Genomic DNA, 13174 nt, shown 5'->3' with positions numbered 1-13174 from the left:
TCAAACTAAAAATTCACCCTCCGTCCAGTTGTCATGGAGGAGGAAACTATCTAGAGGTCAAAACTGTTTTTTGTACCAGGCTGCAAACATCTTTTTTCAGCTCTAAAGTTAAACATTTCAACATGGACTCCTGTGCAAATGTGCACTGCTTTTAAGACAGCCTCAAGTGGCCAGTCAAGGAACTGCAACTTTCTATTATTCCGGTAGGGCTTCATCTGAGGCCATCAAAGGTTACGGCTTGGTTGAGCCATTTTCTTGTTTAGGGGTATCAGTTCCACCCACAGTTGAAGACTTGACTGTGCAGGACAGCAGTCCCCTGGTTTGCTGTGTCTGTTTACTGGACCGATAAGCGCCACACCCGCTGCTGTGACATGGTCACCATTCTGCAAATCCCTGTCAATACTCCACCACCAACAACTTTGACTGGCACCGCCGCTGACTGATGCCTGATTCCATCGGGTCAGTGACCACATTCATTTAATCACCTTATGTTGGCCATGATCTTGACTAAACAGATCTGGTGGTGTACGTGCTGGTGGCGTGGGGCGTGATCTCCGGCCTGTTGGTTCTGTCAGTTCTGATCTTCTGTAAAAGGAGAAGAGCTAAAACCAAAGGTGAGTCCGTGTAAAATCCAGACATTGTCTTTCTTACAAGAAAACGAGATAAAAAACGCACATTAAAAATGTGACCTGTTTTTCAGATGCTGGTGCTGCTGCTGCGCAGTGCGCCAATATGATGGAGGTCAGTTTGAGGAAAACAGTTTTTATATGTAAAAAATAAATGAACAAAATCTGAATTTCTAAGCATGTTTTATTCATCAACCCTTTGATGCACAACATGGGTCAAAAATGACCCGCATTCATTTCCCAGGTTAGTGTTTCTTTGGTCTGTCTTTTGAAATCAATTCATTTTATGATTGAATACTCCAAGTATCATAGCAAATATCTTGACTTTACTTACCACCGATCATGATGTCCATTTTTTTTTTCATACTTTATGAACAAAAATAGTCTTTTTTTTAATCTTCCGTCACGTCACGTTTACACACGGGTCAAAAATGCCTCATTCATCCAAGTGTGATTTCAAATTTAATGACTGTAATAATAATTTCTTTGAAGTGATTCCTTTGGCAGTGCGTGGGGTCGAGGCCAGGCATCGTTCACATCTTTGTTGTTGGCACTGAGTGTGGCAACATCCAGCATATTGTACCAGAGAACCATGAGCCACCTCGAGGTTCTCCGCTTTCATGAGTAGTTGCTCACCATCTGATCAGTCTGTGATCATGCCTCTTGTTTTGTTACTGGATCACTTCTGGTTTGTTCTTCTGACTGCTGTCACCCACTGCTCTGTCAACATGCATGGTGCTCAGGAGGACAACAGTCTTTTCCTTCTTCTGCACAGAGCTCACGGTGGTCATGTTGCCATTGAATCCAAATTCTGAGCTGTGAATCTCCTGTGATTTGGAGGCTTCATGACAGGTGGTATGTCCAGCTTGTTGGTTCTTTGTCCAGGAGCTTCTCAGCCAGGGGATACTGGTGAAGATGCTGTCCAGTGTGAAATTGCAACGAAAACAATTGCTGTAATAAATGCATGTGGGTCATTTCTAACCCACGTGTGTAAACATGATGTAGAAATATAAAGCTGTACTTGTTCATAAAGCAACTACATCATAGAAACACTCGAGTCATACATGAAATAATATAGAAAATGGATATGGGCCATTTTTGACCCATGTTCTGCATTCAAAGGACAGTGATGCAAAAAGGGTTTTTATTTAAAAAGAAAGGACAAAGTAAAATAAGGAAGCATCAGTGGTGGTCACAGCTAACCAAAAAGTTAGCTTTGATAGCCATTAATCCGCTAACTGAAAAGTTTTCTTTTCTAACGATAAACTGCTAAACATTTATCGGATATTACAGATAACGATAACTTTTAGTATTGATTCAGACACAGCCACATCAGATTACACTATCGGCTTCTGATAAATCAGTTTCACTTACTTTAGTAAAGTTAGAAAGATATTCACAAATTCGAAGTTCACGGCTCAATAGATCTAAAGAGAAACATTGCAGAAAAACAAACACCACTAGTTTCTAACCTCAGGAAGGTAGACAACGAGCTACAACCTTTTTAACCATATGAGCCGTCTTCTGAGCTGGATAAAATAATAAAGCCACATTCACACCGCACGCGACACATGCCACAAATTGGCGATGGACGCGTCACCATCGCCCGGTGTGTCGCTCTGCTTTCGCTGCAAAAATTCGCCCCAGTGCTTCATCAAATAGGAGGAGCTTCCATTCCGTTTGCCGGCTCCAGTTGTCAGTCAAGTCAACATGCAGGACCTTGATCACATGGAGTGAGTTGCTGTGCTCTATTTGTTGTGGAAAGCTGACAAACGTCACCAGCGGTGCCATCCCTGGGTTCACAACATCCTCATGAGACATTCCCAATTCGTGGCCATCATCCAGACGCAGGAGCTGCATCTGGATGATGGCCACTTTCAGCGGTCCTTCCGCCTCGGCAGGACCCAGTTTGAGGACCTCCTGTCCCGTTCACGCGCGCACATGTAAACAATAACAAAATAAAAAAACCCTGCTGCTTGCTGTGGTGCTGCTACTCGCTCTCTGTCATAATTGTGTTTATAAACCAGTCACCATTTGTTTTATTATACAGTGGTCCCTTGTTTATCGCGGGAGTTACGTTCTAAAAATAACCTGCGATAAGCGAAATCCGCAAAGTAGTCAGCGCTATTTTTTGCAATTATTATAGATGTTTTAAGGCTGTAAAACCCCTCACTACACACTTTATACACTTTTCTCAAACAGGCATTAACATTTTCTCACTTTTCTCTCCTGTGTAAACACTCTCTTTTTTTTTCTGGTCGAGAAGATTATAAACAGACACACGCAGAACACAATGCGCAGCTCTCCCTTCACTCACTGCATCCGGAGGTACAGATGTGGGACCCGCAAAGAATCCAAGTCCTCTCTCGGTGGCCTCAGAGCTCTGCGGCTGCGGTCAACATCCGCATCAAAACAGTTAGCGTAGTCTCTGGACCTGTTGCCAGATTTGGCGCAGTTCCACACAGCAGAAGGATGCAGAACACAATGCACCGTAAAAAATAAAAAACATGCAAAATTGCTGTAAACAAAAATCTGCGCAACTGCGAGGCCGCGAAAGGTGAAACGCGTTATAGCGAGGGACCACTATACATCTGTGTAGTTAATAAATAAAATAATCTTCACGGATGAGTCGCTCATGCGCGCACATGAGTTTAAAAAAAAAAAACTGTCTGCTGCCGCTGTTGCTCGCTCTTCCCCCCAAAACTCTGTCATAATTGTGAAATAAAGGACAAAAGGGACGTAAGTCCTGCTCACAGGCTGGCTACCAGAGACAGGACATGTTCACGACCAACTCAGTCAAACTCCAGACATCTGCACGTCACTACATATTCAGTCCCTGATTGGTCATTGCAGCGCGACAAGACAAAAAAGTTCAGATTTTTCAACTTGGGGAGGAGGGCAACGTGACGCGATATCGCACCACAAACACACCATTCGCTCAAAATCGCTTAATTCGCGTCCATCACGTCGCGTTGCGTGGCACCACAACACGTCCTTCCATAGGGATTACATGGCAATCTGTCGTGGCTGTTGCTCGCGTCAGAACGCCACTGATGTGTTCAGTGAATTTGATGATATCACTCCTGATTATAATGATTTATTCAATAATTTTCTGGTGTCTTTTTCATGTTTGCACTTTGTAGACGGTCCCTAAGGCCTGGTTCACAGGCTGATATTGGACCCGATCTTCCCCTTCCGACAATCTTAAGACGGGCTTACACTGTGCGAGTTTTGGCCCGTTTTCAGACAATTTTTCACTCGTGCGAGAATTTTTTGGATCGCGCCGAGTTACAGCGTAATCGTGCGTCCTGCATTGTGCAGTCTACATGGAGTAACGAGCTGCATTTAACATCTCACGACCACCTCCCGATCAGGAATCGTATGGTCAGATGAAAATCAAACCTGTTTGATATTTTGGTCGGCCGTCGTGGCTCGTGAGGGTTCCGCGCACTGTGCATGAGCAAACACTGGAGAGAGCAAACAGTGATCTCATGTAAAGTCTTGTTTTTTTTTGTGTTCCCTCGCAATAACCTAATATCATATTAAAGTTCATGCCTATCAGCGCGCACAGTGAGTGGAATCAGGCGGTGGGAGACTGAATGTATATGCGCGCGCACACACAGCAGACAACAGCAGGATTTACGACAGATGAGGGAATGTTGCTGCACCTTGCACAGCTGTATGACTCCGTATGAAATATAATTTATTTATACAACAGTGTAAGTAGCAACACCTGTTATGAATGTTTGTTTTCTTTTTTTACCGTCCTCTCATGGATCATGTTGCTGTCTGCGTGCGCGCATATACGTTCAGTCTCCCCCACCTCACTTCACTCACTGTGCACACTGATAGGCATGAAATAAATTTTTATTTTTAAAGAAAAAAAAGCTTCTGACGTGTGGTTTTTGAACGTACAATGTGAATAGTCAAATCGCTTCAGAGCATCGGGCCGTACAGTGTGAGAACATGAATCGTGCGCTTTGAACTTTTAAACCCTGCGGTTTTGTCGCACAGTTTGAGCTGGAGCCAAGTACAATGATTGAAAATATCGTACAGTGTATGCCCAGCCTTAATTAAGCCTGGTTCACACTACAGGATTTTAAAATTATCTTTAGGTTTCCAAGACCTGAGAGACCACACACGTGAAGATAAAAAAAAAAAAAAATCATAGCTCTAACAGGTTTGATCGTACAGTGTGTGGTGTTCAACCACACGGTGAAGTCAACACACCACACACGAACAGATTTCACACACGAACATTCCCAGATCAGACAGGAAATCTCGCAAAATCTCTCGACATTAAACGTGACTTCAGAGTAAACAAACGGAGATACTTTGTGGACTATTTAAAACAGAGGGGAAAAAAAGACAAAAAGAAAAAGAAAAGGCGTTCTTTAAAGGAGTGGAGACAGCGCAACCACCGGACTTTCTGGTAAGTCAGAACAGCTGTTCTGATTTTATTTTCCACTCCCTGGGTCCGTCACCTCGCTTTCTGATTGGCTGCACATCACATTCAGTAGGCTGTGAGCTCGTTTGTGGTCGGAGGACACAACACACGCTGTGATATCGGGCCAAAAAAATCCAACATGTTGAACATCCCCGATTTGCAATCTGAGTGCCCCTGACGTCCTTCCGAGCAGATCAGAGCACTCTTAACACACCACACATGGGAGGAATATCTGAATATCTTTAGCATCATCACGATTGTCGGGGCATCCTTAAGATTCCGTTTCTCTGCCGCCTGTCCGTTCAGATCAGTGTTATTTTTCCGACTCAGAGGATGGCTCATATGGATAAAAATAAGGTTGTAGCTCGTTGTCTACCTTCCTGAGGTTAGAAACTAGTGTTGTTTGTTTTTCTACAATGTTTCTCTTAAGCCGTGAACTTCAAATCTGTGAATATCTTTCTAACTTTAACGAAGTGTTTCACTTTAAGTGGCACAGGGGCTGCTGGGTAAATTCAAGGATCACAAACACATAGGAATGCACGAAAAATGAATAAATAAAAAAATAAAACCCCAAACATTGTCATTATCTTTCAAAAGCAGTAAAACACAGTATTAGAAGTCACAGTTTATCTCAGTATTATATACATTGTCATTTACGAACTAAAAGCTGCTGCTTTTTCACACGCTTTGAAACCTGCAGCTTAAACAACCGAAATACATCCATTAATGCATTGATTGGCAAAGTAAATATAGATTCTTACCTGTTAGTTTCAGTGGGATTCATTAAATTCTGAAGAAAAAGAATAATCCAAATAAAGCATCCTGATTATTCAAAACGGTGTAGAAGTCCCTCTGTAACACAGCTGTGCTGTGAAAGCTCCTCTCTCCCACTGAGTCTTGGTGATTAAATTATAGAATAGAATGCTTTTTATTGTCATTATACACAAGGTACAACAAAATTAAAAGACAACTCCTGTAGTGCAAAGGTGTAAAAGTAAATATAAAAAATATAAATATAAAAAGACAAATAAGAATATATACATGTATTTACAAGGGAGCCAGTAGGTGTATAGAAATAGAGGTCTTCGCTATTCATTATTATTATTCGCTAGTCATTATTATCCTGTCAGCCACAAATAAATAAAATGTTAAAATTAAAAATGTTAAAATTGTTAAAAAAAAAATTTCTGCGTGGAGTTGGACAGCAACAGTGTAACGTTCAAAGTGAACCTGAACTATACTACCCACAATGCTCCCTGCATCGACCGGCCAATCACACCTTGCGCTTAATGGTGACGTCATCAATAAGCGACAGCCAGTCTGCCACAAACCACTGATCTGCACACAACAGGGACTAAAATGTTTGATTTTAGGATTTACAAACGTTTTTGACCGTTAAACTTTGCTCACTTTACTAGCAATAAATAAATAAATAAATAGGTCTGCTAATGGTTTTAAAAGTTATCTGCAAAGTTAATCCGCTAACAAAAACATTAGTTTCGATAATTATCAGTTAGCAGATTAGCTGAACTGTGCCCACCACTGGGATGTATGATGATCAAAAACAAGTTAATTGAGGAATCCCTTGAATCCTGAATGGTGAAATTAATTTGTTGCAAAGATGTAGAAAACTGAAACTCAGCTGGGTCACTTTTGACCCATGTTGCGCCTCAAAGGATTAAGTGTGGTGTTCCTCAAGGATTTATTTTAGGACCTTTTTTCCTCATTATTTGTACTATGTGTTTCCAGTGGGTCCTGTTGTGGTATTTCATTTCACTGTGATGGTGATGTTACAGTTGTTGACCTCACAGCACTGAAAATGACAAATTAGAAATCAAAAATGTAATTCAACTAAATTCAATGTAACAGAAATTGTTACTTTTTGCGGTTATTTTAGCTTTATATTTGCAACATGTCTTTATTTTTCAGATTTTTTGTTTTAATTTTTCATAATTTTAAAAGTGCTTTATAGATTAGTTATTTAACAGAGTTTGTGTCTTGTAGCAGGACAGTCGGGTATATGAGGAGATCAATGACGCGATTGGACAGAACAAATCTCCTGGTAAAATCTCAACAGTTTACGCTACCATCAACCACAAAGGAGAAAGAGATGATGGACTTCCTGAAGCCAGTGGATCCACCAAACTCTGAGAACATTCTGTAAGTTCAGTCCACAAAATGTAACAGAACATTTAGATTTTGTTCAGTTATGGTTTCTGTCAAACTTCGGGGTCCACAAACCCACACAAAGACCATCAACATCCTATGTCCTGAGATTAACATTTATTTAAAAGAAAAAAAAATTAGGGAGAGCAAATACTTAGAACAACCCCACACCAACCCACTTCCACGGAAGAGGACCTGTGCAGGAACACAACTACCAAGAAGTGGCCATGGAGACTACAGATCAGCCACCCAATGAAAGAGTGCACCTAATCTCTTTGCCCTCTGAGGATGAGATACAGAACACAAGCCCCAATTCTCAACACCAGACAGAACCCAAAATCCCAGAGAGAGAACCAGAGTCCCACCTAGGACCGTCCACTACAGCAAGAGTCAGCAACATGTCCAAGGATCTGAACATTGTTAATTGAACACTTTCACCCACACATCTACTGACCAGGTCACCAAAGCTCCCACCGGCTACCCCACAGCCCCTTCCATGGGGTACTGTTGCAGTTCAAACTTACACAATTGGAAGCGCATGATCCCAAAAATGAGAAGCAGGAAGTCCTACATGTCTAACATTCATTTAAAATTCAAGAAGGGTGGAAGACTGAACCAAGGAACACCCGCCCCAAATCCTACAAATTAATTGCTCCTATATTCCTACATGTATCATTGTGACTCGGGTGTGTGGAGAATAAACAGTCAGGACCAGAGCAAGGCCTACCCAGGATCAGTGCCAAATACCCCCAAACCCAGGAGGACACACCCAAACACTGGGGAAGGTGCCAACAGATGGGCAGCCAGGCAATGGACAGTGTTGTTAGGGTGCGGCAGGATTGAACCCAAAAAACTAAACTGACAGGAACGCTATGAACTAGTAAAACCCAGCAACTGAGGACTGCGCAGTGACAGACTTAAGCAGTAACACAAACGAGTAGACGAGTGACAGGTGGTGTGATGGGGAATGTGAAACAGCTGTGAGGGATGACAGACACACCTACAAGCAAACACACAGGTGCCGACAGAGACCAAGTGAAACAAACCCCAAAGAGCACCGGCGATGTGTTAAACCTAAGACACACCATAAAAAAAAAAAAAAAAAGAATCAAACTAAAGGGGAACCACAAAGTAACTCAGTACAAAAAGAAAGGAAGAAAGGCAGAAAACTAACCTGGAACTTAAAGTGTAGGTGACACCAAAAAATGTGCACAAATAATCACAAAAAATGATGAAATGTTGATATTTTAAAAAATTATGAACAATAAAAGTCGATAAGTGCGCGGGTGAAGGATAAACTACAGCTGTCTGAAACCTGCTCTCTATTTCAGCCCTCAACCTCGGCCATATTGTTGCTACGTCATCACCGGAATGGTACCTGTTGATTCAAGCCCAAATCAACTGTAAACACAGTTCAGTCTGAAAGTGTGTCTGAATAAGCTGTGGAAGAAACAGCCTTATGGTTTAAACTTTAAAGCCTTATTTAGATGACAGTGAGGGAGATAAAAACCCTGGAGGAAAACCTTCAGTCTGACAACAGTGATGATATTGGCAGAGTTCAGAACACAGAATGGTGACTATAAAATAAATACACTCAACAAAAATATAAACGCAACACTTTTGGTTTTGCTCCCATTTTGTATGAGATGAACTCAAAGATCTAAAACCTTTTCCAAATACACAATATCACCATTTCCCTCAAATATTGTTCACAAACCAGTCTAAATCTGTGATAGTGAGCACTTCTCCTTTGCTGAGATAATCCATCCCACCTCACAGGTGTGCCATATCAAGATGCTGATTAGACACCATGATTAGTGCACAGGTGTGCCTTAGACTGCCCACAATAAAAGGCCACTCTGAAAGGTGCAGTTTCACACAGCACAATGCCACAGATGTCGCAAGATTTGAGGGAGCGTGCAGTTGGAATGCTGACAGCAGGAATGTCAACCAGAGCTGTTGCTCGTGTATTGAATGTTCAGGTCTCTACCATAAGCCGTCTCCAAAGTCGTTTCAGAGAATTTGGCAGTACATCCAACCAGCCTCACAACCGCAGACCACATGTAACCACACCAGCCCAGGACCTCCACATCCAGCATCTTCACGGATGATGCGAAGGAGATGTGTTGCACTGCATGAGGCAAATGGTGGTCACACCAGATACTGACTGGTATCCCCCCCCAATAAAACAAAACTGCACCTTTCAGAGTGGCCTTTTATTGTGGGCAGTCTAAGGCACACCTGTGCACTAATCATGGTGTCTAATCAGCATCTTGATATGGCACACCTGTGAGGTGGGATGGATTATCTCAGCAAAGGAGAAGTGCTCACTATCACAGATTTAGACTGGTTTGTGAACAATATTTGAGGGAAATGGTGATATTGTGTATGTGGAAAAAGTTTTAGATCTTTGAGTTCATCTCATACAAAATGGGAGCCAAACCAAAAGTGTTGCGTTTATATTTTTGTTGACTGTAAATACTGCAGGTGATTTCAGCATGTAGGTGGAAATGATACTTTTTTGCCAGCTCTTTGATTAAAAAAAGTTTAACTATCTGTGACATCAGAAAAAAAGTGATGGTGCGAATTTTTTATTTCTGATTTTTTTTTTTTTTTGTCTGAGAAACAGGTACATTCAAATCTGAAAAATGTCACGAGGGACTTAAAATATCAGCTATTTTTAAAATCAATATTGTTTCCTTCTTGAATACATTATGTTAGCAGCATAACACGTTATTATTATTATTATTATTATTATTATATTAAAACCATTCACATAAGGAGTAAATATATTGTCTTTCCTGTCTGTTTCAGTGAGCTCATCTTCACAGTCTGATGAAAATGTCTGAAAATAATTTAATTTGTTGCCCTGGCTGAAGAAAAGTCCATGATGGTTCCAGTCTCTGCTGTACTGATCTGCGACTGGCACGGTCAGCTACAGGTGTAATCCTGGTCAGGGGAGGTGATGGTCTAGTGGATAAGCGTTGGGCTTGAGACCTGAGGATCCTCAGTTCAAATCCCAGCCTGACCGGAAAATCACTAAGGGCCCTTGGGCAAGGTCCTTAATCCCCTAGTTGCTCCCGGTGTGTAGTGAGTGCCTTGTACGGCAGCACCCTCACATCAGGGTAATGTGAGGCATTATTGTAAAGCACTTTGAGTGTCTGATGCAGAAGGAAAAGCGCTATATAAATGCAGTCCATTTAATCTGTTCATTGTGCCTGTGACTGATTGATCGAGTCTCTCCTGTTTGCGCTGCAAGTTAAAAGACTGGAGAAGCCGCTGACACCATGCGAGCGCGCTCAGCAATAAAAGTGCTCCACCTGCCATTCAAAAGGATTCTGTCGGCGAAAATTAACTGTTCTAACATGTTTAAAAAACGTGCATCACCGACTCGAACCACTCGGTGAAAACAGGGCTGTCAGTAGCCTGTAAAAATCCAAAAATTAATGGGGCTATTAAAATAATGGTCAACAATGAAACGCTGATATCACTTCCTGCTTCTTCTCCAATGTCGTGACTCGCCAGGAAGCTCTTGGTTTTTAGTGGCATGCAGTTCAAAATGCAAATATTTCACTCTTCAGTAACTGCATATTTGGAAAGGATAAATTTTAGACTGTTATTTAATTTTAGTCTTAAGTACTCAAAAAAAAACAAAACAAAAAAAAAAAACACTACATATCGTGTCACCTACACTTTAAGAATGGCTAAAGTGTGTAAAACAGGAAAACAGTATGACAAACAGATAAGATATGGACCGGGGAGAGACCACAATGACAACTAACATAAGGACATAAGACTGAGGGAGAGTCGCCTGTAAAACTGAAAGTGCTGATTGAATGGTGGCAAGGAGAGACTGAAGGGAGCTGGTGTCCGTAGGATTGGTCATGAGTGTGGGTGGAGCTGAAGGCGGACACAAAAGCCTGTGATTTGCCATCATATTTTAATAGTATTTGCAGTGCGCATGCTGATCACGAATGGATCAGAAAAGTCTGCACATTTACAGCACAAAGTTGATAAAAGAGGAAAATGTTCAGCTTACCTTTGATTTGGAGGTGATGATTGTAGAAAAAAAGCTTGTTGAGGGTCAAATTAGTCCAGAATAAAGCAGAATCCAGAGACAGAGAACTTTAAAACGGCTACATCATTGCATGACACAGAGTTACAGAGCAGCAGCTGCATAAATCAGGCTTTAAATTAATTAAATAAATCATTATGGGCAGCATGGTGGCTTAGTGGTTAGCACTGTTGCCTCACAGTGAGAAGGTCGTCAGTTCAATTCCCGTGGCCTTTCTGTGTGGAGTTTGCATGTTCTTCCTGTGTCTGCGTGGGTTTCCTCCGGGTGCTCCGGTTTCCTCCCACATCCAAAGACATGCGGGTTAGGTGGATTGGAATCTTTGAATTGTCCGTAGGTGTGTGTGTGTGTGTCTGTGTTTGTTTGTCTGTTTGTGGCCCTGCGACAGACTGGCGCCCTGTCCTGGGTGTACCCCGCCTCGCACTCTATGGCTGCTGGGATAGGCTCCAGCCCCCCGCGACCCTTAAATGGACTAAGCGGTAGAAGATGAATGAATGAATTAAATAAATCATTCTAAATTGTAAATTTATGTAAATTTGATAGCTTAACTATTTTTATATTTATTTTCATAGCACCTGCACCTGGATGTGTTGCTGTATGTGGTTAAATGATTTAAAAACATGTAGAAAACATAAAAGGTCCATTCAGTAGTTCAGCGCAGTTGGAACCCAAATGGCACCATGTTCTGAGTTGAGGGCACTCTCTCTATTAAGGCACTCTAGACTCCTCAAGTGAGGTTGACAACAACTTTTCAGGCAGATAAATCCAACTGTTGGTTCCTCTTATTTTTAAAGCGTTAACAGGAAGTTAAACATTTCTTTCTGAGAAACAGGAAGTAGTTCAGTGTGATGTAATCAACACCCACACACGTGTTTGTTTGTGGAAGTCAACAAACTGAACATTTACACACAAATATTTTTATCTTTGCCTCGCCCTCCGAGTGCCGGGAATAAACGTTTACAAACTGCGTCATATCCGGACCAAATATATTTGGATGCTGACATTTTTGTTCTTTTCTCTCAGTCAAAACACATTACAGATGATTTGGATCAACATGAGTTCTGATCTGATGTGGAATTATGTCACATATGTAAACAGTCGCCATGTGACTGAGGGATATCAATGATGTGTAGAGGGGGTGTGGCTTTGTTCCCTCTGCAGTGATGACTGGCTGTGACACGGTGCCAAACCCTGATCCAGGTTCTGTGTCAATCTGGGAGAAACCAGAGTCACACCTCTTATACGATTGTACAAATTCACTTTTTGACGTATTATCTCACCTCCTTTCTCATCATGACTTGAACTTTCAGAATAAAATGCCACCTGACTTTGAAACATTCCCCAGATTTTTTTTTTTTCCAGGTTGAAGAGGATTCCATCTGTTCAGCTCCACAGTGCCTCCGGTGGTGAGACGAATGACATGCTCTACTCGCTTATTCGCGTGCACACTGAAGACCAAGTGGCTCCACTGACAAATTGAAACAAAACCTTTTAATCCGTCACAGGACAGGACACCACACGGGTGTCGCTGACCGAACGGTCCCCCCTGAAAAATCGGTCCCCTGCCTTCACTGTGCATGTGTAATTTCAGAGGGTAACCCGCGGTTCACTGATTGTCACCTCGTTTCTGCTTCAAACTACAATCCAGTCATCATCTATCTCAGCGACAGATATCTGAAGCTTTTGTACAACAATCATTGCCACATAAATTTAGCATTATTTCATCATCAAAGACGGAGGAAGCGATCAGAGCGCCACAGCAGCCAGACAAGCTGCTGCTGCTGCGTTCACTGTGCCCCCCTCATTTCAAAGCGTCACAGATTATCGCCTCATTTCTGCTTAAAATGGTCTCGTTACTGCTTA

At 41.9% G+C, this 13174-nt stretch overlaps 1 protein-coding gene across 3 annotated transcripts in view; it reads left to right on the top strand.

Moving 5' to 3' along the window:
- LOC117511890 (CMRF35-like molecule 5) overlaps nucleotides 1-12925 on the top strand; it is a 74335-nt gene extending 61410 nt beyond the window's left edge. For all 3 annotated transcript variants that reach the window (XM_034171809.1, XM_034171810.1, XM_034171808.1), the window contains exons 4-7: nucleotides 516-614; nucleotides 701-741; nucleotides 7078-7233; nucleotides 12674-12925. In XM_034171809.1, coding sequence (XP_034027700.1) covers nucleotides 516-614; nucleotides 701-741; nucleotides 7078-7224 — 287 coding nt within the window. In that variant the 3' untranslated portion in view covers nucleotides 7225-7233; nucleotides 12674-12925. The remainder of the gene's footprint in view (nucleotides 1-515; nucleotides 615-700; nucleotides 742-7077; nucleotides 7234-12673) is intronic.
- Nucleotides 12926-13174: the final 249 nt, after the last annotated feature.

This window comes from Thalassophryne amazonica, chromosome 6, assembly GCF_902500255.1.
Source record: "Thalassophryne amazonica chromosome 6, fThaAma1.1, whole genome shotgun sequence".
NCBI lineage: Eukaryota > Metazoa > Chordata > Actinopteri > Batrachoidiformes > Batrachoididae > Thalassophryne > Thalassophryne amazonica.
This window is presented reverse-complemented; position numbering and strand designations above follow the sequence as displayed.